At 39.6% G+C, this 27,599-nt stretch overlaps 1 protein-coding gene across 3 annotated transcripts in view; it reads left to right on the top strand.

The window, feature by feature from the left end:
- The window catches only part of CIT (citron rho-interacting serine/threonine kinase), a 123,191-nt gene that overhangs the window by 51,447 nt on the left and 44,145 nt on the right, over nucleotides 1-27,599 (top strand). For all 3 annotated transcript variants that reach the window (XM_075831126.1, XM_075831117.1, XM_075831132.1), the window contains 13 exons: nucleotides 5,807-5,926; nucleotides 6,191-6,361; nucleotides 6,810-6,863; nucleotides 12,468-12,521; nucleotides 13,344-13,484; nucleotides 14,552-14,677; nucleotides 17,119-17,214; nucleotides 18,162-18,278; nucleotides 18,440-18,549; nucleotides 18,667-18,841; nucleotides 20,774-20,971; nucleotides 21,060-21,113; nucleotides 26,154-26,351. In XM_075831126.1, the coding sequence (XP_075687241.1) occupies nucleotides 5,807-5,926; nucleotides 6,191-6,361; nucleotides 6,810-6,863; nucleotides 12,468-12,521; nucleotides 13,344-13,484; nucleotides 14,552-14,677; nucleotides 17,119-17,214; nucleotides 18,162-18,278; nucleotides 18,440-18,549; nucleotides 18,667-18,841; nucleotides 20,774-20,971; nucleotides 21,060-21,113; nucleotides 26,154-26,351 (1,614 nt within the window). The remainder of the gene's footprint in view (nucleotides 1-5,806; nucleotides 5,927-6,190; nucleotides 6,362-6,809; nucleotides 6,864-12,467; nucleotides 12,522-13,343; nucleotides 13,485-14,551; nucleotides 14,678-17,118; nucleotides 17,215-18,161; nucleotides 18,279-18,439; nucleotides 18,550-18,666; nucleotides 18,842-20,773; nucleotides 20,972-21,059; nucleotides 21,114-26,153; nucleotides 26,352-27,599) is intronic.

The raw sequence follows: 27,599 nt of genomic DNA, 5'->3' as shown, positions 1-27,599 counted from the left end.
GATTTTCACGCGTGTCGCACGGACCTATATTAGTCTATGGGGCCGTGCAGACAGTTGCGTGATTTTTACGCAGCGTCAGTCCGCTGCGAAAAACTCACGACCTGTCCGTTCTTTGTGTGTATTTCGCGCACCACGCACCTATTGAAGTCAATGGGTGCGTGAAAATCTCGCATGCCACACGGAAGCACTTCCGTGGGACGAGCGTGATTCGCGCAACAGCTGTCAAACTATGAATGTAAACAGAAAAGCACCACGTGCTTTTCTGTTTACAAACATCCAAAATGGAGAGTCCTAATGATGGCGGCTGCACGAAAATCACGCAGCCGCACATCATACGGGGCTGCCACACGGAGCTGTTAAGTGCCTTTTGCGCATGCAAAACGTCGCGTTTTTTGCGTGCGCAAAACGCACACGCTCATGTGAATCCGGCCTTAGATGTGATAAATTACAGATGGATACAGTCGACTATTCTATTGATACTGCCCAAAAAACGGAAACCTTTGAGAAACTGAGACAAACGGAAACCATTAGCAACGGAAGCGTTACCATTGAAATCAATGATAATGCAAATGGAAAGCTATGGTTTCCGTTTGTTTTCCCTTTGTGGGTTCCCCTGACGGAACGATCTGATGGAACCCATGAGCGGGACCCCGACGCAGATGAGAACGAAACCTAATTATTACTGTATGATCTGTACAGATGATGGAGGGTTCTATTTTTTGGGGTGTAAGCAACTCCCAGTATATCATTACCATTGTTCAGATCATACTGGAAGCTGCTAACCTGACTTTGCAAATGATCTCAGTACTGAAATGTATTTGTACTGAGCTTGGTTCTGGTAATATGTATATGTGAGTGTGTGTGTATATATATATATATATATATATATATATGTGCGCATTCTGTATACATGTACTGAGCTTGGTTCTGATGCTGTATATATGTACTGAGTGTACGGACACCATGTCGCATTTGCAGAGCTCCCTTAGGTACCAGAGTAGAGTGTAAAACCCTGAGAAGTGACCCCATTTTGTAAACTACATCCCTCAAGGCATTTATCATTTGCCTGTACATATGACAGGGCTTAGAAGTGAAAGGCGCATGTGAGTCCTATTTTGGTGATTTTCGCAGCATTAGCCCACAATGGCAGGGGTTTGGGGTCAAATAGTAAAACAAACCCCCAAGTAGTGGCCCCCATTTTGGAAACTGCACCCTTGAAGGCATTTTATTAAAGGGTGTAGTGAGCATTTTGACCACACAGGTTTTTTTTTTCTATTAGAAATTAATGCTCAGTGGATGGTGCAAAGTGAAAATTGCAAATTTCCACAGGTATGTGCCGTTTTAGTGCACAATATGTTGTGGCCAGTTCGTGCAACTGAAGACAAATACCTCAAACTGTTAAGCGTGTTCTCCCCGGTATGGCGATGCCATATATGTGGACATAAACTCCTGATTGGGCACGCTGCAAGGCTCAGAAGGGAGGGAGAGACAATTGGCTTTTGGAGCGCAGATTTTGCTTAGTAAAAGTTTTGTTTGGGGTTTTGCTGGTATTTCAGTTTATAAGGTGGGGGTATATGTAATCTGTGCGGAGAACATCAGGGCATAATAAGAGGATGTAATAATGGGGTAAATAAATAATAATTCATAGATGTGTGGCCGGTGTCGCACTGAGAAATGCTGCCCGATCTTATCCACTTTTGGAACACTCTGCACATTTTGCGTTGCTATATTCTGAGAGCCAGAACTTCTTTATTTTTTCACCACCGGAGCTGTGTGAGGGCTTATTTGTTGCGGGACAATCTGTAGATTTCATTGGTACCATTTTGAGGTACATGCGATTTTTTGATCACTTTGTATTCCTTTTTTTTGGCAAGCAAGGTGACCAAAAACCAGCAATTCTGAAGTTTTTTATTATTTTTTCTTACGCCGTTCACCATGCGCTATGAATGACAATTTTACTTTAGTCTGCAGGTCAGTACGATTACGGCGATACCAGATGTATATCGTTTCTCTTATGCTTTGCAGCGTCTGCACAATAAAATCGCTTTTGTTTCAAATAATTTATTTTTTGTGTCACCATATTCTGAGAGCCATAACTTTTTTATTTTTCCGTCAAAAATGTTGTGGGAGGGCTTGTTTTTTGTGGGACGGGTTGCAGTTTTTAATGGTATAATTTTGGGGTACATGCAACTTTTAGATCCCTTTTTTTATTCTGTTTTGCGAGGGGTAGTGACTAACAAACAGGGGATACCACAGGGGATACCGCATATGTGTACTTTTGTTTTTAATGTTTTTTGCTTTTTCCTATAATAAAAGACTTATTATAGGAAAAAAAGCTGTTATAGTGTTTTTTAACATGAAACTTGATTTTTTTTTCAACATTTTTATTAACTTGTTTTAACTTTTTTTTTGTCCCAATAGGGGACTTGAAGGCATGAAGCCCTGATCGCTATTCTAATACACTGCACTAACTACATAGTACGGTGTATTAGAGCTGTCAGCTATTCACTGACAGCAAGCCTGTTGGGCTTTGCCTCCCGGCGGGGCTAATGGGCTTCCGTACTGGGAAGCGATTATTCGTTTTCGGTTGCCATAGCAACCATAGGGTGCGATCTAAGGGGTTAATCAGCCAGATCGGAGCCTAGCTCTGGTCCTGGCCGTTAGAGCACGATGTCAGCTGTGACAAACAGCTGACACCCGCGCCCATGGCAACCATCATGCCTGCCGACAGGCTAGAAGACACTTCACACTTCGATGCAGCGATCGCGTTGATCGATGCATCTAAGGAGTTAATCGGCCGGATCGGAGCCTAGCTCCGGTGCTGGCCGTTGCAGCGGGGTGTCAGACAGCTGATAACCGGCGGTGATAGCGCTGGCTTAGCTTCTGAGCCAGTGCCATCCACATACACCACCTCATGAAGCTGTGATCTGTCAGTCTGCTGTGACTGACCGATTACAGCAATCGCCGGCCGGGGGACCGCTGTAATTGGTCCCCTGCCGTCTTACTGTGCTGATCAACTGTCATAAACCGTTGACGGCACAGTTCTGTCACCTTGTCCTTTGACAGGGTGACAGTTTTTAGCCAGGACGCGTCGATACGTCCCAGTGCCTTAAAGCACTTCAATACAGGACGTACCGGTGCGTCCTGGTGCGGTAAGGGGATAAATAAAAAAAAAATACACATACACATTTTTTACAATAAACATTAAAATAAGTCTCAATACATAAAATATACACATATTCGGTATTGGCGCGGCCGTAATAACCTGCAAAACTATTTTTATGATGTGTACGCTGTAAAAATATAAAATAAAAACTGCTTTCTTTCACTTATTGTGGGGCACGAGGTGTGATGAATTTAAAGAGACTGTCACCAGATTATAAGTGCCCTGTCTCCTACATAATGTGATCGGCGCTGTATTGTAGATAACAGCAGTGGTTTTTATTTTGAAAAACAATCATTTTTGACAGTTATGAACAATTTTAGATTTATGTGAATTACTTTCTTAACAGACAACTGGGCGTGTTTTTACTTTTGACCAACTTGGCGTTGTACAGAGAAGTGTATGACTCTGACCAATCAGTGACCAATCAGCGTCATACACTTCTCATTGTTCCAGCCCATTGTTATAGTGTGATTCTGCAGTGAAAGAAGCTGGGCTGGAACAATGAGAAGTGTATGACGCTGATTGGTCACTGATTGGTCAGCGTCATACACACCCTCTGTACAACGCCCACTTGGTCAAAAGTAAAAACACGCCCAGTTGTCTGTTAAGAAAGTAATTAGCATAAATCTAAAATTGTTCATAACTTTGTAAAAAATTATCGTTTTTCAAAATAAAAACCACTGTTCTCTACATTACAGCGCCGATCAGATTATGTAGGAGATAGGGCATTTATAATGTGGTGACAGAGCCTCTTTAACCTCCATGTGCCTCACATTAATAGTAATTAACCCCATCATGTACCTTACACATTAACCCATTATGACTGAGAAACATGATGGGGTTAATTACTATTAATGAGAGGCACATTCAAAATTCATCACACCTCGCGCCTCACGTCAGAAAATGGAAGAACTTTTTTTTTGTTTTTATTACTGTTGGCAAAGTATCGTTTTGGTATCGAAATCGCAATACTACACGAAGTATCGGTATCGAAGTCCAAATTCTGGTATAGTGACATCCCTAGTCCTAGGTGTGAGTAGCAGGAATGTAGCATGTGTCCAGCCCGTGTTTTGCATCTGAGCGTCATGTGTCCAGCATGTGAGTGCGTGTGTATATGGCTGAATATAAACTTGAAATCATACTATTTAGTTACAGTATGGTGATATTTTAGCATTGCATACTGGTATAATTTGCAATCTTTATACGTCAGTATTAGGCCATGATCACGCAATCGGGATTTGATTAGGACTAAGTCCCTGTTTCTACACCTAAATCCTTTTCAAATCCATTAACATTCTGCATCCATTAATAGTGAATGAGCTATTTTATACCCCATTCACATGCAGCAGAAATAAGTCTGCTTAAATTTTTTTCGGCTCTGCGCAAAAAATCCTCCAGAATAACGAGCATGTTCATTATTCTCGTGGAAAAGCAGTGGATTCATTGGAGTTGGAGCTATCGGGAATTATTCCTCTTGTCATTAACACCTGTTTTAATACATCTCTCCATGTCTTGTATAGCTGAAAGGTGGTCCCATGTACTCCAGCCCAACACTGGCGGCTGCGTATGGCCTGCGGTGGACCTGTGTGTTTAAAAATTCCAGGGCTGATTTTAAGTCCCAGTTCGGTCCTGCAGCATGGCACGACGGCGCCACTAAAGAATCAGTTCAACGATTCTGTTAAAAAACAGACCTTGAGGGCGAATTAATCAAATTAATTTAATTAATCGCCCAGCCCTATGCCCTAGTTATACTAGTGGCACATGATCCTTTTCAGAGCTACTGACTATGAGGGATCATGTGATACACCATGTGACTCCACAGAACCAGGAAGTGCTTTCGTTTCAGCTCCCTGTTTGGCATTTTGGATGATATTATACTCTGTAGCATAGATCTGTCAGAAACTACACTGGGATGTCTGTCATAGTGGCAGGGTCTCTTTTAATGCCACATAATACTAGCATGTACTGTAGTTATGATCAGGGCTATCCTTTATTTTTTTAAACGCAGGACCCACCTGTTATCGATCACATCTAAGTTCATAACTTTAGATGTGATCGATAACAGCTGGATCATGTGTGTCAGAGACACGCAGGACCCGCTATCACCAAAGCGGTCAGTCCTGCTGACCTGACAGATCCGGGTTTCACCGCAAGATACATCTTCTATTTATCCAGGATACATAAAATCTGTATCTCAAAAAGTAAAACAATTGTTTCATAAAAACAAATGACAAAGTTGCACTAAACACTACATTGTTTTAGTAAAATAAAAAAAGTCATCAAAGGTTTTTATAGCCTTTAAAGAGGATAAATCCAGTATTTGGAAATGTATAATGTGTCATATACATTTGCAATAATACAGTTGGGGTTATGTGCAGGGTCTTCTTAGTGTTGAGACTAGCTCTTGTTTTAAGAGTCTATTACAGTTCAAGAGACCATAGTTGGGTGAAACATAACTGGCTGCTGTTATTGCTTGATGGGTTGTGTCAATAAAGCCGGCATCCTGTTCTCAACTGCCAAAAACTCTCTTCTCCCATTCGTTTTCTAATGTAGGTAAGAGATCTATATAAACGTTGTTGCTCTTGTTTCTCGGCATTACTAATCAAATATTTTATACATTTAAAATGTTCCATGTTATAGAGTTTAAAGCGCAGCCTAGAGCAGGCCCGGATGGAGGTCTCCCAGGAGGATGACAAGGCTCTACAGCTTCTTCATGATATCCGAGAACAGAGCCGGAAGCTTCAGGATATTAAGGAGCAGGTATGAGCTGTCCTCTGTGCTAATTAGTTTGGAAGCCTTCTGGGTATAGGATCCTAATGCTGCCTTGATGTATGAACCCTTCATTTCTTTAGTGCAACTTTGCACAGCTTAGATGTTCTTAAAAAGTTTTAATGTGAATATGTCTAACCCATCATGGACCATTTAACAATCAAACAGGAATTCCTTCCGGTAGAACCGGTAAAAACATAGTTTATTTGTGCTGAAGAACGCTTCCGGTTTACTAGCTTGTGTCACACCCTTTAGGAGTTTCAAGCCCAACTGGAAGAGATGAAGTTGATGATGCAGCAGTTGGAAGAAGACCTCTCCGCTGCTCGAAGACGTAGTGACCTATATGAGGCAGAATTGAGAGAGTCACGATTCGCAGCAGACGAATTTAAGCGCAAAGCTACAGAATGTCAGCAGAAACTTCAGAAGGTAATCCAGCTTTTCTACGCCTCAGCATATTATATAGCTTGTTCAGTGTTAAGTGAAAAGTTTTCTCACCCCAAAAAATTATAAATTATAACCATGTGAATTATATGGTTCTTTTTTTTTTTTTATGACCAGCATTTATCCCTAATGTTATCATGGGAAAATATAATATAATAACTATGTGCTTCCCCACGTGGTTGTTATAGGAAAATAACACAATTGTCCCTTGAAAGGTTCACAACGGCACAGAAAATTCAATGGTTAGCCTGGCATCAGGTTGATCTGGCTCCATCCGCTTTAAAAGTTGTTCTGCATAAAGACCGAATGTTATACGTCTCTTACATACAACTCACATATTACTAGGTCTAATGGCATTTTGTGAATATTGGGTAGACTGAGCAGCATGGAAACCTGGATGATAATAATGGTCACAACTTGCTTTTATTTACAGGCTAAAGATTATGGTAAAGCTGAAGTCGGAGAGTTGCATTCTAAACTGGAAAAGGTGAATGTCCTGACATATGCTTTTATCAGTCTTTCCTCTTTTAGATGGCTCTATTAGGTCTATACTATTTTGGCAATCATATGTCCCTCTACTTATTACTGAAATGTGGGCTTTTTATTTGGATTCTCGATATTTGGCTTTTCCAATGAGACCTTAGGACAACCATCCACGGTGGTTCAGTGTTCAGAACCATTGCCTGGCAGCACTGGGGTATCCGGTTTCTAGTTATATAAGGTTACATTAGGTAACAAGTTACACTACAACTTACTGAGAGGTTTGTGAACCCTGATGGCAACAAGCACTGTTGTGAGTGCATTATATCTGCAGAATGTTGACACTTCGTATACAGAAAAACATAAACGATCTTTTCTGGACTTAGCAAATGAGTATATGATGAATTTTGAGTATGTTAATCCCTTAATGACCAGGCCATTTTGCGAGTTAATGACCAAGGATTATTTTTTGTTTTTTCACGGTCGCGTTCCTAGAGTCGTAACTTTTTTTTTTTTTATTCCGCCCACATAGCCGTATAAGGGCTTGTTTTTTGCGGAACGAGTTGTATTTTGTAATTGCACCATTTTTAGATGCTTATAATATATCGATTAAGTTTTATTAACTTTATTTTAGGAGAGAATTGAAAATAAGCAGCTATTCCAGCATTGATTTTCACGTTATAAATTTACGCTGTTTACTATGCAGCGTAAATAACATGTTAACTTTATTCTATGGGTCGGCACGATTACGGGGATACCAAATATGTAAAGGTTTTATATGTTTTTTCTACGTTTGCACAATAAAAACCCTTTTAGAAAAAAATGACTTGTTTTTGCATTGCTGCATTCCAAGAGCCGTAACTTTTTTTATTTTTCCGTCAACGTGGCCGTATGTGGGCTTGATATTTGCGCGTCAAGGTGTAGTTTTCATTAGTACTATTTTGGGGTACATAGAACTTATAGATTAACTTTTATTAAATTTTTTATGGGGGGGAATGGGAGAAAAGAGAGAAATTTGCCGTTGTTTTTTTTTGGACGCCGGCAGTTTAATTAATGTGTTCATTTTATTGTTCAAGTCGTTAAGATCGCGGGGATACCATATATGTGTTATTTGTTTTGACACTTTTACTAAATAAAAAAGTTTTATTTTATTTTGACTGTAATTTTTTTTTCACAAACTTTATTTAACTGCTTTTACATCTAATGATCGCATATATAATGCTTTGGTATACTTAGTATACCAAAGCATTATTGCCGGTCAGGCATTTGCTGAAGGCAGACCTGGGGGCCTTTGTTAGGCCCCCGGCTGCCATGGAAACCCAACAGCGCCCCGCGATTTCTTTGCGGGGGCGCCGATGGGGTGACAGAGGGAGCTCCCTCCCTCTGTCAAACACATTAGATTTCGCTATTGACAGCGGCATTTAATGGTTTAAACTTCCGGAATCGGAGCGCGCTTCGATTCCGGCAGTTGGGGCAGGAGCCAGGCTGTGTATAACAGCCGTGCTCCTGCCGCTGATCGCATGGGTACACTGGCAGTACCCGCGCGATCAGAGGACGGATATATCCGCTCTTATGTGGGAACTAGCAACTGTACAGGACGGATATATCCGTCCTTCGTCGTAAAGGGCTGATGTCCTGATGAACATAGACGCAGAGGTAATTTGGCCCGTATATTTTTCCTATTGATAATACAAGAATGCAAAATATCATATTTAGACTACAGAAACCAGCGTCATTGGTTGAAAAAGTTTTCAGAGCTATTGGAAAATGCTTCTCTGCGGATAATCAATATTATTATATTGTATGAATGGTCCAGTTTCCTGCACCAGAGATCATTTCTGTTCTGCCTTTTTTAATGCAGAACATAGAAAAATGCATAAAACTGTAGCAGGTTTCCCTGACATATTGCCTGTACTGTGCTTGTGGGCAGAAGTGTGAAGTGGGTGGGTAGACTCATGCAAGTGTGCCAGTCTGCTTCATTCGGTTCCCTGCTCTAATATTAAGTGACTTCATAGTCTAGAAGGTCAGTTTAGGACTGTTTCCTTCTATTTGTAGTGAAAGTCACACCAGTCATTTGTTATAACCATTGTAATCTATTAAAATGAGATTTCAGGGCTGAATTTAACTTTTCAGATCTCAACATCGCTCTACATATAGTTTGAAACACTGATGTTCTCCATATCTAAAATTACAGAAGCTAAGGTGGCGTTTTAGCCCTTTCCCGACCTATGACCAAAATGAACATCATGGTCGGGTGCTAGTTCCCGCACCAGGACGTTCATTTTCGTCACTATTTCAAACTGTCACTCTGTGTATACACAGAGCGACAAGACCGCGCTGCCAGCTGTCCCAGACAGCTGACACAACAGTCTTGATGGTCAGCGGACCATTGCCGCTGCTTTCGGCAATGAACCCCTTAAATGCGGCGACCGATTGCGATCGCCGCATTTAAGGGGTTTGAAGCATATCGGCAGTGGGGGCTGCCGATGCTCGTTGTGGCAATCGGAGGCCAGACAATGGCCTCCGGGTTGCCATGTACGGAAGCCTCGGAGGAGCAGCCCCCGGCCGGTCCTCCGAGGCTTCCTGTCAGTGTGACTGTCACGTCACAATGACAGAATAAATTACACTACGTAGGTAGTGTAATGTATTCTAGCAGCGATCAAAGCTGCAAGTCTAATTGTCCCCTAGTGGGACAAGTAAAAAAAGGTACTAAAAATGTTTTTAAAAAAGTCTAAAATTAAGTTGTTACATAAACAAAAAATGCATTTTTTTTTCCTATAATAAGTCTTTCATTATAGGAAAAAAATTAACACGTTAAAAAAGTACACATATTTGGTATCACCACGTTAGGAACGACCCCAACTATAAAACTATAATGTTATTTTTCCCACACGATGAACACCCCAAAAAAATCAATTAAAAACTACGGCAGAATCAATATTTTTTGGTCACCCACCACCGCTCCCAAAATAAAGAATAAAAAGTGATCAAAAAGTCACATGTACCCAAAATAGTACCAATAAAAACTACAATCCATCCCGCAAAAAACAAGCCACTGCACAGCTTTTTGGACTAAAAAAATAAAAAAAGTTCTGCCTCTCAGAATATGGTGACACTGATTTTTTTTTATAAATAAGTGATTTTATTGTTCAAACGCTGCAAAATATAAAAAAACCTATATACATATACCCGCAGAATAAAGTAACAATGTCATTTATAGCGTACGGTGAGCGCCACAAAAAAATAAACTAAAAAACATTGTCAGAATTCCTTGTTTTTGGTCAGGATTGCAAAAAAATTTAATAAAAAGTGATCAAAAAATCGCATGTACCCCATAATGGTACCAGTGAAAACTACACATTGTTCCGCAACAAATAAGCCTTCACACGGCTCCGGTGGTGAAAAAATAAAAAAAGTTCTGCCTTTCAGAATATAGCGATAAGATTGGGCGCCATTTATCAGTGTGACACCTGCCACATATCTATGAATTATTATTTATTTACCCCATTATTATACCCTCTTATTATGCCCTGATGTACTCTGCCCAGCTTACATATGCACCCACATTACAAACTGAAATACCAGCAAAACCCCAAACAAAACTACTGCCAAGCAAAATCTGCGCTCCAAAAGCAAAATGGCGCTCCCTCCCTTCTGAGCCCTGCAGCGTGCCCAAACAGCAGTTTGCACCCATCGCCATACCCGGGAGAACCCTCTTAACGTTTTATGAGGTATTTGTCTTCAGTGGCACAAACTGGGCACAACATATTATGCACTAAAATGGCATACCAGTGGAAAATTGCAATTTTCACTTTAAACCATCCGCTGTGCACTAACCCCTTTGCGCACTATGACTTAATTGCCTGTCATGGTGCGGGGGTTGATGTATGGATCGATCCGGCTCACGTGCTGAGCCCGCTCCATACACTGCGGGTGTCAGCTGTGTATTACAGCTGACACCCGGGACTAAAGGACAGGTACAGCGATCGCTCTGTTACAGAAGCCTGTAAGAATAACAATATACTGCAATCCATTAGTATTTAACAAATAGATTTTTCTTTGTAAAAGCAGTAAATATAAAAAAAACTATATAAATTTGGTATCACCGTAATTGTATTGAGCCGCGGAATAAAGTAAATGTTTAGTTTTTACCGCACGGCGAAAGCTGTAAAAACTAAACCCCCAAAAAATGGAATCAGATTTTTTTCCAATTTCAGTTTTCTAGTACATTTTATGGTACTTTTAAATGGTGTCAATAGAAACTACAGTTACTCCCGCAATAAATAAGCCCTCACACTGCTCTATTGATGGAAAAAGAAAAACTTTATCGCTCTTGGAAGGCGGGGAGTGAAAAACTACAATAAGAAAGCAAAAAATGGATCAGTCCTGAAAGGGTTAATTCATTTCTAATGAAAAACCGTCGAATACGTGTGACAAAAATACGGTCGTGTGCATGAGGCCTAATTCCAATATATTTAGCGAAAAGGCTGTGTGGTCAAAATGCTAACTATACCCCTACATAAATTCCTTGAGAGGTGTAGTTTCCAAAATGGGGTCACTTTTGGGCCGTTTCCACTGTTTTGGTCTCTCCAGGGCATTGCAAATGCGACATGGCACCGAAAACCATTCCAGCAAATCCAAAATCCAAATGGCGCTCCTTCCCTTCGGAGCCCTGCTGTGGGTTCAAACAGCAGCTTATTTCCACATATGGGGAATTGCCATAATCGTGAGACATTGCTTTACAAATATTGGGGTGCATTTTCTTCTTTATTCCTTGTAAAAACTAAAACATTGTATGTTTTTTCAGAAAAAAAGTAGATTTTCATTTTCACAGACTAGTTCCAATAAATTTAGAAAAAAACTGTGGGCTCAAAATGCCAACTATACCTCTTGAGAAAATCCTTGAGGGGGTGTAGTTTCCAAAATGGGGTAACTTTTGGGGGGGTTTCCACTGTTTGGGCACCACAAGACCTCTTCAAACCTGACATGGTGCCTAAAATATATTCTTAAAAAAGGGGGACCAAAACCCACTAGGTGCTCCTTCGCTTCTGAGACCTGTGCTTCAGTCCATTAGCACACTAGAGCCACATGTGGGATATTTCTAAAAACGGCAGAATCTGGGCAATATAATATCTCAGGTAAAACCTTGTGTGGTACAATTATTTATTTTTTTATTAGAAATGAATTTCGGCAAAAAATAAATAAATTTGTACATTTTCTACTGTATGGGAAATTTTGTAAACCTCTGAAAACCCCTTTAATATTGCACATGAATAATTGTTTCAAATGGCATCAAAATTGTTATGGTTAATAGGAAAACATAATTTTTTTTTTTTTTTTTTTTAAACAGTCTGGCATTACATTAATAACTTGTTTTCTTTGTGTAGTATATGCACATTTTAATTAATTGGAAAAGGGTTCATTTCTGAAATTATTCTGTTAGTGTTAAAATTGCAAGAAATATATAATGCTGTATAGCATCGGTGCAATGACTGAATTCAGACTATCACCCTGATGTTAAAATAGCACATATCTCCTTTTTGATAAAAATGGTGCACATATAGTAAACACAGTTCAGTTATTAATTTGCTGCTGTCTTTTATATCACAAGATCAATGCTGAGCAACAGAATAAAATTCATGAGCTGCAGGAGAAACTCTCTAAAGTAAGTGGCATGTTTGATATCCAGTGACATTACTTGATACTGCCAATCATTACAAGAAGTTGAGTGATTACAAATTGCCAGGAGTTGTATCAATAGGGAAAGTTCTTCATTTTAAAGTAGCTAAATATATTGGTAGAGGAAGATACAGTGTCTGTATATGTAGATGCACATATATGATGTTGTCATGAACTTTCTATGAGGGACAGACTATTGGGAACAGTTAAAGGGGTTTTCCAGTTTCGACAAATAAATCTTATTCTTTGTAAATTGAAAAGTTATAAAATTTTCTAATATACTTTCTGCATCAATTCCTCATGGTTTTCAAGATCTTTGGTTGCAGTCGTCTAATAGGAACCTTATTTGTTTACTTTCATTGGATACAAATTTATCCATGGTCATGTGATGGACACACAGGTGCAGGACTGATTACAGTTCAGTTATAAGAACTCCGTCTTGTAACGAGCCGTGCACCTGTGTGTCCATCACATGACCAGGACAAGTTTCTATCCCCTGGAAGTAAACAATGAAGATTCCTATTTGATGACTGCAAGCAGAGATCTTGAAAACAGTGAGGAATTGATACAGAAAGTGTATGGGAAAATTGTAGAACTTTTCACTATACACAAAATAATTTATTTGCTGAAACCAGAATAACCTTTTAAAGGCAAGGCACATATTTAAGTCCTTGCGGCTACAAACTTGCAATTTAAAATAACCTGTGCTAAGATGGTTCTTGATGTGTGCATTTACAAGGCAGGTTTGGTCATGTTACATGTCATGAAATGTGTCCTTGGTTTCAATTCCTTTTTCCTCTGTCCTCAGGCAGTAAAGGCCAGCTCTGAAGCTACTGAATTACTCCAGAACATTCGGCAGGCTAAAGAACGAGCAGAGAAGGAGTTGGAAAAACTTAAGAATCAAGAGGATTCAAATGGTGGAATGAAGAAGAAATTGGTTGAAGCTGAAGTGGGTCCTTTGTCAATAAATTTGTTTTGCTTAATATTTTCCCATATTCCTTAAAACCTCATCAACACTATTAACTTTTAGTTATTTCATTGAGCTGTTAAGATCATCCTTTCACTGATCCTCAACATACATATACGAGCCATATAAATTGTCATATCAATCATATCTTGCTACTTGTTCTCCATTGCATACTAAAAATAACATTAGAGGTAGAAGTTTTAGGCATTCAAAGTGTTGCATAAGGAAAAATTAAATTTGTCACCAGTGATTAGCATTAAAGGGGTTTTCCACCACTGATCAGCAGAACAAAGAAGTGATGATCCCTTTCGACAGCACTGTGCATGTGACTGCAGCCTTGTCTGGTACAGAATTCCATTTAAATGAATGGGACTGAGCTGCTGTTTCAGACACAGCAGCCTGGATGAGAGCTTCATCTTGTTTATCTGGTTTGCCCCACATATCACACGTTTACGGCCTACGCTAAGGACACATTGCAGTTTTGGAGGACAGACGCTGATTCTTATATTCAATACTTAACTTTCTTTTATCACAAATAATTATGTATAACCGAGCATAATATGTTGGGTCAATGCATAGATCTACTATAAACGTATCTACTGCCATTCCAAGTAATTGTAAGAGGGCTTGTCACATTAAAGGGGTATTCTCATCATATACATTTATGGCATATGCACAGTAGGCAGTGTTCCCCATACACTTGATCAGAGAGGTGGCCGTGCTTGGCTCTCTGTAACTCCTATAGACTTCAATAGAGAGGGCACGGCCATCTCTCCATTGCAGTCTATAGAGAGAGCTGCCTCAGTGAATTGGCAAACCTGTGGATATGTTATGAATGTATACCATGGGTTTACTCCTTTCATTGACACATATTGTTATATATTGAATTTTAATGTTGTGCTGATAACTTGGTTAGTATCAGGTTTTTTGGTTTTTTTCTTTGCTATTCCTCTTCAAGAGTTTTTAGGGGGCTATGTTTGTCTCGACAAGTGTTTGCAAGATCTGCTTTACAAGATGTTAGAAAGCTTGTAGTTCTGTTTGCATTTTAGGAGAGACGTCATTCCTTGGAAAACCAGGTTAGGAAACTGGAGAATGTAGAGCGCAGAGAAAACAAGTTAAAGGAAGACATTCAGACCAAATCTCAGCAAATTCAACAGATGGCTGAAAAAATAATGGTATATGTAAAGTCCTAGTAGATAAAGGAGAGTTCAGAGGCGTAGCTAGCAGGAGGGCAGGGGGGGGGGGTGACCCCGGGCCCACAGATGCTGGGGCCCATGGGTGGGCTAGGCCGCGGTGTCACGTCCCGGTTTCGACTGTATCTACGTCCTCTGGACATAGATACAGTTGAATTTAATGCTGGAGCAAAGAGTCGTCACCTCCCTGCTCCAGCATTCACTGTGTAAGGACGGCCGTGAGCGGCTCACTGCAGACAGGAACGGTGCAGTGACGTAATCTCGCCTGTCTGCACCGAGCCACACGTAGCACAGACCGGAGGAGCAGAGGAATCTCCTCCACTTGCCGTGGGAATGGGGATAGGTGAGTATTTATTTTATTATTTTTTTAGTAGGCATTATGGAGGTATTATACTGGGTATGGGGGGCAGCTATGAGGACATTATACTGTATGGGGCAGCCATGGGGGTATTACACAGTGTGGGGGGCAGCTATGGGGCATTATTCTGTGTGGGGGCACTATGGGCATTATACCCTGTGGGGCAGCTATTGGGCATTATCCTGAATCGGGGCAGCTGTGGGGGCATTATCTTGTGTGGGGGACACTGGGACATTATACTGTGTGTGGGGCAGCTATAGTTTCATTATACTTTGTGGAGTCCATTACGTGGTCATTATACTATGTGGGGGCCACTATGGAAGCATTTTACTGTGTAGAGGGCACTATAGGAGCATTATTCTATGTGGGGGCCACTACATACACATTATACTGTGTGAGTAGTCCCTATAGTGTAGCTCACTATGCTACGCTGTTTCCGTAACACCTATTCACTTCTATGGAAGTTTACAGAAACTGAATAGCACAGCAAACTAAGCTGTTTAACTCCTTAACGCCGAAGGACGGATATATCCGTCTTCAGCAGCTGCTAGTTCGCGCAGGAGGACGGATATATCCGTCCTGTGATCGTGCGGGTACTGACAGCGTACCCATGCGATCAGCGGCAGGAGCACGGCTGTTATACACAGCCTGGCTCCTGCTGCAACTGCCGGAATCGAAGCGCGCGCCGATTCCGGCAGTTTAACCCATTAAATGCCGCTGTCAATAGTGACAGCGGCATTTAATGTGTTTGACAGAGGGAGGGAGCTCCCTCTGTCACCCGATCGGCGCCCCCGCAAACAAATCGCGGGTCGCCGTCGGGTTTCCATGACAGCCGGGGGTCTAACAAAGACCTCAGGTCTGTCTTCAGCATCTGCCTGTTAGGCGATGCCGGAGGCATGACCTAATAGGTTGCCTGTCAGTTTTACACTGACAGGCAATAATGCTTCGGTATACTAAGTATACCAAAGCATTATATATGCGATCAACAGATCGCATAGTGAAGTCCCCTGATGGGACTTAAAAAAAAAATTACAATCAGTTAAATAAAGTTTGTGAAAAAAATAAATAATAATTACAGTCAAAGTCAAATAAAACTACTTTTTTGGCCCAAAACGTGGTTTTATTTATTAAAACTGTCAAAACAAATCACACATACACATATATGGTATCCCCGCGATCGTAACAACTTGACCAATAAAATGAACACATTAATTAAACCGTCGGATGAACGGCGTCCAAAGAAAACGCAAAAAACAATGGCAAAATTCTCTCTTTTCTCCCATTCCCCCCATCAAAAATAAAATAAAAATTAATCTATAAGTCCTATGTACCCCAAAATAGTACTAATGAAAACTACACATTGGCCCGCAAAAATCAAGCCCACGTACGGCCACATCGACGGAAAAATAAAAACGTTACGTCTCTTGGAACGTGGCGATGCAAAAACAAGTAATTTTTTTCTAAAAGGCTTTTTATTGTGCAAACGTAGGAAAAACATATAAAACTTCTACATATTTGGTATCCCCGTAATCGTGCCGACCCATAGAATAAAGGTAACATGTTATTTACGCTGCATAGTAAACGGCGTAAATTTATAACGTGAAAATTAATGGTGGAATAGCTGCTTATTTTCAATTCTCTCCTAAAATAAAGTTAATAAAAGTTAATCGATATATTATAAGCATCTAAAAATGGTACAATTACAAAATACAACTCGTCCCGCAAAAAACAAGCCCTTATACGGCTATGTCGACGGAATAAAAAAAAAGTTACGACTCTTGGAATGCGACCATGAAAAAACAAAAAATAATCCTTGGTCATTAACGTGCAAAATGGCCCGGTCATTAAGGGGTTAAATAAGCCTGACTCTGCCGGATGCGCCTCTGCGGTTGTGAGAATGCCTTGGCGGGGGCCCACTAGGTTGGGGCCCACTCAGATGTGTTTTGCCCCCCTGTGCTAAACCACTAGCTACGCCTTTGGGAGGGTTATAGCGCATACATATTTTTTATTTTCGTGTTAGTAGACCTTCTTTGTTTAAATCATGTGTTTATGTATTCTTGCCTAGGAACTTGAAGAAAAATACCGGGCGGCCCAAATGGGAGCCCAACATTTGGATGTTCATCTGAAGCAAAATGAGCAAGTCTATGAGGAGAAAGTTCGAGTAATTAAATCCTTTTATCAAGTGTTTTTTTTATACTGTTTTTTGTTTTTTCCTAATTCATTCCTGATAGCATTTTATTATTTTTTATTTTTATAGCCTTGAAAAGTTATTCATTGTTGATGGGCACACAAAAACACAATGAGGCTAGTTTAATGGAAACTCATGAAATTCTCATGGAACGACAGTAATAATTAACAAAAGCAAAAAGATAAACCCTAACCAACTTCAAAAACAGGGAAATTGATAAGCAGACATGATGGACCTGTTCTTTGTAGATGTCAATTTCTGTGTTTATTTTGACGGTAAAAAACCACACCACTACCGCCCCTATGTAAACAAATGGTTTACCAGTTATCAGCCCAGCTCACAGTAGCGCTGTAGATGGAGATATTAATTACATTTCCTCTGGCCTTTTATGATGGCGATACACATTTGATAAAAGATGGCAATTTTAACAAATTCGTTGTATTGGGCAGCCCAACTCCAGAAGTCAGCCATTGGATTTCAATATGTACATTCCCTTTTTTCCTGGGGAGATGAGCGCTGCCAGAGGCATCTGCCAATGGCAGATTCCCCCCTCCCTATATAAATAGCTATGCACGGTAAGCTTATCTGAGCATGATTGTTTATGTGATAGTTGGGGGGGGGGCATCAATTAAATGAGTTGACCAACAGCTAGCTTTGTGTTTGGCCACCTTTCGTTATTACTGCTGTCTCTGGTCTTTCTTGTCATAGAGTGTCATCTGCATTTTATGAGGAATGGAGTACTAGTAAAGAAGCGAGCAAATACAAACCATATGCTTCAACAGAACAAGGCACTACTAGTTTTAAAAAACCTAGACAGTTGAACTTTCCATATTTAATCATACATTTAGAGCTGTAATGACTGCTTTATATAGTTTTCTTTAAGGTTTTAAGCTAGCATTATGTTTTTTTTAACTCTATAGAGCCTTGAAGCACAAATCAAAACAGATTTAGAGGATAACGAATCTCTTGAGCTGCTCCGTGTCAAAAATGAAGACGAAATCTGTGAGAAGAACAGAATACTAAGTGAACAGAAAGCAGTAAGCATTATAGAAATTATTTTTTTTTGTTTGTTTTTTATTACAATAAAATATATTGTATTAAATTTGGAGAAAAAAAATATTACTTGTTAATTGACTGTGTCCAAGAAACAATTCAGCTAATAGTAAATGGCCAATATTTGATACTTTAAATTTTCCAGATGATCAATGCTTTGGAGTCAAAGATCAAGTCTTTGGAACAAAGATTAGCAGAACTGTCTGAAGCCAATAAACTAGCTGCAAATAGCAGTTTATTCACTCAGAGAAATATGTGAGTATCTATTATGATCGATTTGCACTCGCCTTAGGGAAAAAAAAAAAAAAAGTCTGGTTACATACTGGATATGTTTTGTTGCATTTTCCAGACTATAATCATTTGTTGTTTTAGGAAAGCCCAGGAGGAGATGATATCAGAACTGAGGCAGCAAAAATTCTACCTAGAGGCTCAGGCTGGAAAAATAGAGGCCCAGAACCAGAAGCTGGAAGAACAGCTAGAGCGGATTAATAACCAAGAGCACACTGATAAGAACCGGCTCCTGGAACTAGAAACAAGATTACGAGAGGTAAAAACAAAATCATTTATATGTTATGGTCAATGGAAAATCTCAGTTTGCAGATTTTAAAAGGTTGTCCGTAGCCTCCTACAGGATGATTTTTTTTTTTTTAGCCCTCTAATTGTTAAGCTTTGTTAACTTATGACTATCTATATTCACAGATTACCAATGTTAAATAGTTACATGAATTGCAACTACAACATTCCCATAATACTCATCTCTTACTGGAATTGCTCCCTTTTTAATGAGCTGGAGTGATCTGATTAAAGCATGAGAAATTTGTGAGGGAAAACAAATTCCTTGTTGCTTCCCTGTCTTTCCATCGGTTGCCAATTATTTTTTTTGGACTGTCTGTGGCAACATAGGCAGAATACATGATGCTGTACAGGGTAGCCTGTGCTCTATTGACATCTTTTTAGAATATTATATTAGACAGCATAAAATAATATTGCGCTGTTTGTATAATAGCCTCTAAGAAAGAATACAGAGAACTCCGTTGAGTATTCATAAGCCTGATGCTCGCCCTCTTCCCACCCCCTCGCCAATGATTGTATACAAGCAGACACATCAGCGTTTGTCAATCATTGGTAAGGGGAGGTAGAGGAGCGCCGATCTCATGAATACAGTGGACTAGTAACTAGTCAGCTGTATTTTTTCTTAGCGGCTATTATATAAACAGACAATATTTTTTGTTCCATTTGGTATAAGAGCTGAACAAACCTGTTATAATACGCTGTCCTTAAATAGGCAGGGTATTCTCATAACAGATCCACCTTTTGGTATTCTGAAACTATAATTCATTGTATTTCAAAGATATATTCAATTGTGCTCCCACAACATAACAATTTTAAAGGATTCACTGGTGTGATATATGAGTAAAATATAACATTTATTTATAACTCTCTAAAAACAGGGGTACAATCACCACTGTGAAAAAGCCCCACCGTGTGCATAAAAACGTATTAAATAGTAAACACTGAGTTCTAATTCAATTGTGAACCTACTATAGCTCAGTGTTAAACAAGAATATCAATACGGAATCAGCATTTGAAAAGTGGGCATAACAATAGTCTTGACCCTAATTCACACTAGAGTCCGTGATAACCACACCGGAAGCTCCTAGTGTTGAGGTAAACAAACAATGCTAGTGTTCCCTATGCTAAAAAATTCCTATTCACAACCGACCCTACGCGTTTCAATACTCATCATCAGGGGTCTGTACTTGGTCACTCTGGCCGGGATGCCAGCGATATTTAGTTCAGCAGCAGGTATTCTGCTGTACACCACGGAAGCATGCTCGCATAGATGTCAGCGGCATGCTTCATTCTGGGACTCTAAGTTCCGTGGTGTACAGCAGAATACCTGCTGCTGAACTAAATATCGCTGGCATCCCGGCCAGAGTGACCAAGTACAGACCCCTGATGATGAGTATTGAAACGCGTAGGGTCGGTTGTGAATAGGAATTTTTTAGCATAGGGAACACTAGCATTGTTTGTTTACCTCAACACTAGGAGCTTCCGGTGTGGTTATCACGGACTCTAGTGTGAATTAGGGTCAAGACTATTGTTATGCCCACTTTTCAAATGCTGATTCCGTATTGATATTCTTGTTTAACACTGAGCTATAGGAGGTTCACAATTGAATTAGAACTCAGTGTTTACTATTTAATACATTTTTATACACACGGTGGGGCTTTTTCACAGTGGTGATTGTACCCCTGTTTTTAGAGAGTTATAAATAAATGTTATATTTTACTCATATATCACACCAGTGAATCCTATTCTGAAACTATAGGCTGATTAATTTTTTCTGTGGCAATGAACACTTTCCTTTCAGTCTTCCGTAGTCAATCAGTAGTACATTAGGAAATATGTATTTTCTTACTGGCTTAGAGATCTCTTTCAAAACTCTATTGATGGTACTTGTGTTTTTATCATCCAGATTAGTCTGGAGCATGAGGAGCAGAAGCTGGAGTTGAAGAGGCAGTTAACAGAGCTGCAGCTGACTTTACAGGAACGGGAATCCCAAATTGCCTCTTTCCAGTCAGCGCGTTCCTCTCTAGAAAACCAGCTGCACCAAGCAAAAACTGAATTGGAGGAGACCACTGCAGAAGCTGAGGAGGAAATCCAAGTATTGAGGGTATAAAAAAAAAAGAACAGATGTGATGCCTTTTAATTCATTATAAGGTTTAATTTTACTTTAAAAAAAAATATTTTTTTCTTTTCAGTCACACAGAGATGAGATCCAGCGCAAATTTGATACCTTACGGGATAGTTGTACAGTGAGTTATGATCATTTTAAATAGTTTATAGTGATAAGACTGTACTTACATATTTGTAAAGATTGTTAATTGCTAATTAATAAAATGCTTTTATGCAAAACCCTATGCCTTGTTGGGCTAAATACATACCACGTCTAAATACCAACTGGCAGTTTATCCGCTGATGTGGCCGTAGACTTTAATGGCCAAACGTATGCCAACGAAGTGTGCTGCCGAGTCGACTCTGCTTTCCAATACAAGTGTATACAAAAATGTGTGCCGCACTTCATACTTTTTAATAGAAATCTGTGGCAGGTGTATCCAACTGTATAGGCATACAGTTACATACTTCTGACTATACATTCAGTGGGAACGGACGCAGTGTGTTTTTAGCCAACAAGGTTAGAGACACCTTATGGGGCAAAAAAATGTTATTTTATTGCATGTATTTCCGGCTAAAAATTATCATTGTTTGTTTTTATTAAAAATTTAGAACCATTTTCTTTCTGCAGCCCGCATGTATTCCAATACATAGCAGGCTGCAGAATGCCATTCACATCATGAAATCTGGCAGACGGGCTCTGTCACGGCTTGATGATGGCTTGATCTCCTGAACGGTGACCTACGCTGAATTATGATCAAATCAAAGTTGATGAACTTTGATTTGATCATAATTCAGTTTATGTATAATCTGTTTTTAATTAATGAATTTCAAGAAAAAGACATTGAAATGTACAGCAGTAATGTATCGTCGATGAAGGAAGAAAATCACTTGAAAGGGAACATTGAATCGAAGTGTCTTTTATACAATCCACTTGCAAAGAAAGTTTAATATCCTGGGCGTTACAAAAATAACTTCAAGACAGTGTTCTTGGTATAAAGGAAGAATTTAGAAGAGAAAACCCCCTTTCAAATAATTATCACTGATAGGGCATGCCAAACTGTCCCAGATAGGACAGTAAAACAAATGCCTATCCCTTAGAACCAATTTGAGTTAAGGGTAAGGCTATGTTCACACACTTAGCAAAAAAACGTGTGAAAATATGGAGCTGTTTTCAAGCGAAAACAGCTCCTGACTTTCAGACGTTTTTGTAGCAACTCGCGTTTTTGCAGCGTATTTTACGGCCGTTTTTGGAGCTGTTTTTCAATGGAGTCAATGAAAAACGGCTCCAAAAAGTCCCAAGAAATGACCTGCACTACTTTTTACGTGGCATCATTTTATTTACCGTATTTTGATAACGACGCGTAAAATTACACCTCGTGGGAACAGAACATCGTAAATCCCATTGCAAGCAATGGGCAGATGTTTGTAGGCGTAATGGTGCAGTCTTTTCAGGCGTAATTCGAGGCATTTACGAATTACGTCTTAAACCACTGCGTGTGAACATACCCTTATAACAATGTGACCTGGCTATGATTAAAGCGTGCAGGAAAGCGAAATATATGTGAAACGTGATCTTGTGTATATAGTAAAAAGTAAAGCATAGTAAGCTAGAAGGAAGGGAGTAGGGAAAGAGAAAAAAAATAGGGATGGGGAAGCAGTAAATGGAATCTTGGAAGAAAGGTATTATTGTACAATAATCAGGACAGTACAGGTTTTTCATGGATGCCAAGTTGCGAGGAAAGCGGAGTAGTGTTCATGGTCCTATAAAATGAATTTCTCCATTCTCATGATATTGTGTAATTCTGCAACCCATTCACAGAGAGAGGGTCCATTCTCCAGTGCCGCTCGATCACCATCATAGTTGCAGTTAGGAGCTGTCTCAGGATACCTTTCTTAACTGGGGCCAATGAGCCTGGTATAATAGACAACAAGGTAATCTGGGGGTTGTTAGGAACTCGTCTCCCTGAGTTTTTTGAAAGGTGCTTAGTATTCTCTACCAAAAAAGCTTGATTGTTGTACATGCCAACAAGATCTGTAGCATGGTGCCCCTTTCCTTTTCACACTACCAACACAACTAAGAAAATCTTGGGAGCATTCTGTGAACGTCTACTGGACAACACCTGGATATGATCTTATAGTTCTTCTCTTTCGCCTACGATGACAAGGAAATGCCATGCGAGAAATCGCATGGTTTTTAAAAGTATCACACTAGTCAAAGGTAACATCAAGTTCCATCTCTATTGGTGTTTCAGTACTACAACATAAGCTGGTACATGCGCGATAAGCATCTGGGCACAACAGGAGAGAGAAGAAAAAGGTATTCGAAATAAGATGAGGAGGAAGAATATGATGAACTTGGGAATGTGTTGCGAATGAACAAATGTAGTTGTTCATATTCTAAACAGGACAAATTCGTTCCAGGTCTCTAAACTCATAAGAAGTCAAGTGAGGGTAATCCATCGTCTACCAATACACGTTTAAAACGAGAAGTAGAAGATTTCTCCAAAATTAGTAGGTACGAGCCAAAAGGCTAGGCCAAAATGCAGGATTTTGAAAAAGAGAAGGCACAGGAACCGGCCTAGAGGATATATTATGTTTTGCTACCCAAACATCCCAGATAGTTCGGGATTGAGGAACTAAAAGGGACCACGTTTCACCGAAGGTTCTATCACAAGTGTCGATCCTTGGGGATCCATTGGTGAAAGAGTTATCTTTAGCCTTACCCATAATTTCTTGGACTTGTTGTGAAAACACTGTAACAAGTGAGAAATAATGACAGACTGCTGGTGTCATTTGTGGTCCGGTAGGCCTGCCTATCCTTCTGCTTTAGCTTTAGTCAGAACCTTCTTTCCGAATCTAGGTCTGTCCGCATTCTAAATACATCTGGTTAGAGCCCTTGTAGCATTTTAAAATAACTATCAGGTGCACAAACAGTCTGGAAAAGATATAGAAATCTGGGCACTGTCATAATTCAGCCTACATCAGCATTCAAGAGATCACAGGAACCGCTGGAGATCGAGTCGTAAAACTGCCCAATTGACAAATTTTACAGTGAATGGCATTCGGCAGCGTGCTATGTTTTGAAATATATGTAGGCTGCAGAATGAAATTGGCTCAGAATTTTTTATAAAAACCTATTACAATTGATTTTTTTAGCCCAAAATACATGCAATAAAATACATGCATGTAGGGGCCCTGTGTACAAGGACATTCACTGTCACTGTTTTCTGAGTAGATCATTATCTTGGCTGCTAGTGGCACTTTGTATTGTTTATGTACTCTATTTTATCATTGCATTCAAGGGGATTCTAGAAGTTGTGCCACTCTTTATTTAAATTTTGTCTAAATTATTGTATACGTCAGAATTGATAGAAATACGTTTAAAAGACCGTAAATCACCTGCAAACAAGGACAGTGTGAATGTAGCCTAAAAGCAGCTACTATGTTCTTGCCGGTCTCAACACGTTTCTTTGTGACTTATTGGTTTTTCAAGTATCTGTTAACCCGTTAGTGACCGCCCCATAGTGATTTTACGGCGGCCACTAGCGTGCTTTATTCCAATGCAATAGCCTTTATTTCTGAATAAATAAACTGAGCAGGGAGCCATTAAATCTCCCTACTCTCAGCTACCAGAGGTAGCTGGGGGCATCCCTGCTCTTACAAGTGAGATCGATATCAGTATCAATCTCACCCGTTTGCGGCGCTCAATAGTGAGCGCCGCATCTGAGTGGTTTTGGAGAGAGGGAGGGAGCTCCCTCTCATCCCACCGACCCCCGGTGATAAGATCACCAAGTGTCTGTGTCTCCGATGGCAGCCGGGAGCCTAATAAAGGCCCCCAAGTCTGCCCGTAGTGTATGCCTCTGGCATGACCTAGCAGATGCCTGTCCGTTTTACACGGACAGGCATAATACACTGCAATACAGAAGTATTGCAGTTTATTATAAATGCGATCGTAGGATCGCATAGTGAAGTCCCCTAGTGGGGCTAGTAAAAAAAGTTTAATAAAAGTGAAAAACAAAATGAAAAAATCACTTTTTCCCCTTACAAACTGCTTTATTATTAAAAAAAAAACAAAATAAAGTTAAAAAGTTACACATATTTGGTATCGCCGCGTCCGTAACGACCCCAACTATAAACATATTACATAATTTAACCCGCACGGTGAACGTCGTAAAAAAGAAAATAAAAAACAATGCTGTTTTCTTTGAATCCTGCCTTAAAAAAAAAAAGAAGATAAAAAATGATCAAAAAGTCGCATTTACACCAAAATGGTACCGATAAAAACTACAAGTCGTCCCACAAAAAAAAAAGCCCTCATACAACTGCATCAGCGAAAAAATAAAAAAGTTACGGCTCTTCAAATACAGAGACACAAAAACAAATAATTTTGAAAAAAAAAGTGTTTTTACTGTGTAAAAGTAGTAAAACATACAAAATCGATATAAATCTGGTATCGTTGCAATCGTAACAACCCGCTGAATAAAGTTATTATGTTATTTATAACACACGCTACACGGCGTAAATTTAGGACGCAAAAAAGTGTGGCCAAATTGCGGTTTTTTTTCTATCCCCCCCCCAAAAAAAGTTAATAAAAGTTAATCAATAAATTCTATGCACCCCAAAATGGTGATATTAAAAAATACAACTTGTCCCGCAAAAAACAAGACCTTATACAGCTATGTCGACGCAAAAATAAAAAAGTTATAGCTCTTTGAATGAGAAGATGGAAAAACGTAAAAAATGGCTTGGTCATTAAGGTCTAAAATAGGCTGGTCATTAAGGGGTTAAACATGTATGCATTTGGAAAAGATAAAGAAACTAAACTGAAAAGCATTGGTCAGAAGTGCGTGTGAGAAAATTAGTTCTGTTCTGAATTTCTCAGGAAGTCCACTGAAAATCACAAATTTGTACAGACTCCAATTTTTCTCACTGTTGCCTACTCTGGGTATTTAAAATATATTGTATATAGCCCCAAAGACAACACAGAAATATTTTTACGATGTTCATGCAAACAATTGATTTCACATGTGTACTAAATGAGTTATCTGTGTATTGCCATGAGTCCTTTTTGTTGCTATTTTATTCTGCAATTAAAGAAAAAGGGGGCACCCCATGTAAATACACCCAAAAGCCTGTCCAGTGGTTACCATGTTACAATCTGAATACTTTGTCTCCAGGTTCTTACAGACTTAGAAGATCAGTTGAACCGTATGAGCGAAGAAAATGCAGAGCTGAACAATCAAAACTTTTATCTAACCAAACAGCTGAATGAGGTCTCTGGAGCTGCAGAAGAAATATTACAGCTCCGAAGTGAAGTGGACCACCTAAGGAGAGAAATTACAGAGCGGGAGATGCAGCTTACTAGTCAGAAACAGGTCAAGTTTTGTTAAATCTGAGACTTTTGTCATTTCTCCCGTGTATGGAAACTGTACTATATTTGGATTCTCCAGAATGTATTTATTTATTTTGAATGAAAAGTGTCTACATTTTCAATTAAACAGTTGGATATTATATAACAAAAGTGTGAATTCTGGTGTAAGCCAAGTGGGAAAGGCAATGCAGGGTTAGCTGCAAAGATGATTACAGTAGGCCCAGGTGTTGCAAATAACAAGTGCTTTACTAACTGGTGGCTTATACAAGTAGCCACAAGTGGTGTAACAAACTTCTCCACAAATTGAGAGACACAGTCTCTTTAAAAGTTCCACAACAGAAAAATGCAAAAGGGGCAATAGTGGCTCACTCACTTCTCTTGTAGGACGGAGCTTTTTAAAGAGGATCTGTCACTAGTTTAGTAATGCCCGATCTCCTAGCTAATCTAATAGGCGCTGTCACGCGGATAATGCTAGTGACAATTGTGTCCCAAAACGTTTATTATTTTAAAAGTTCTGAGCTTTTTTCTAAATATGCAAATGAGGCTATAATAGACAAGTGGGTGTTAACACCAGTGATTCTCTGGAGGTGGAGCTACTCGCAGCCTCTGACGCTGTCCTATCAGCATGAAGCTGCTTCACACAGTGTGAGAGACTGCGGCTGGAGGGAAGGGGGATCACTTAAAATAGCCACATCTCAGGCTGTGGACCACCTAGAACAGCGGTTCTAGTGGCATATGAAAGATGAGATTATGGCACCAGGATCGCAGTTCTAGCTGTGACACAACCGGAGGTATCACCAGTTTAAAACACAGTCGAGAATGGAAGCTGTATACTATATGATCATGCTGTCTTCCTGGGCTGGGAAGAAGAGAACTGTATAACGCTGATTGGACAGCATCATACAGAAAACATTACACTGCCCAGAGTGAAAAGAAACCGTAACCTCCCATTTGGCAAGTATAGCCAAATTAGCATAATTAGAAAAATGAACATAACTTTGCAAATAATAAACGTTTTTGAAAAAAAATTACACTGTAGTTGTCAACATCTCAGCGCCTTTTAGATTAAGAGATACTTCATTCATAAACTAGTGACAGATCCTCTTTAAAGAGGCTCTGTCACCACATTATAAGTGCCCTATCTCCTACATAATGTGATCGGCGCTGTAATGTAGAAAACAGCAGTGTTTTTTTATTTAGAAAAACGATCATTTTTGACGGAGTTATGACCTATATTAGCTTTATGCTAATG

This window comes from Rhinoderma darwinii, chromosome 1 (genome assembly GCF_050947455.1).
Source record: "Rhinoderma darwinii isolate aRhiDar2 chromosome 1, aRhiDar2.hap1, whole genome shotgun sequence".
Lineage (NCBI taxonomy): Eukaryota > Metazoa > Chordata > Amphibia > Anura > Rhinodermatidae > Rhinoderma > Rhinoderma darwinii.
The sequence above is the reverse complement of the archived record's forward strand: the minus strand, read 5'-3'. Positions and strand labels throughout refer to the sequence as shown.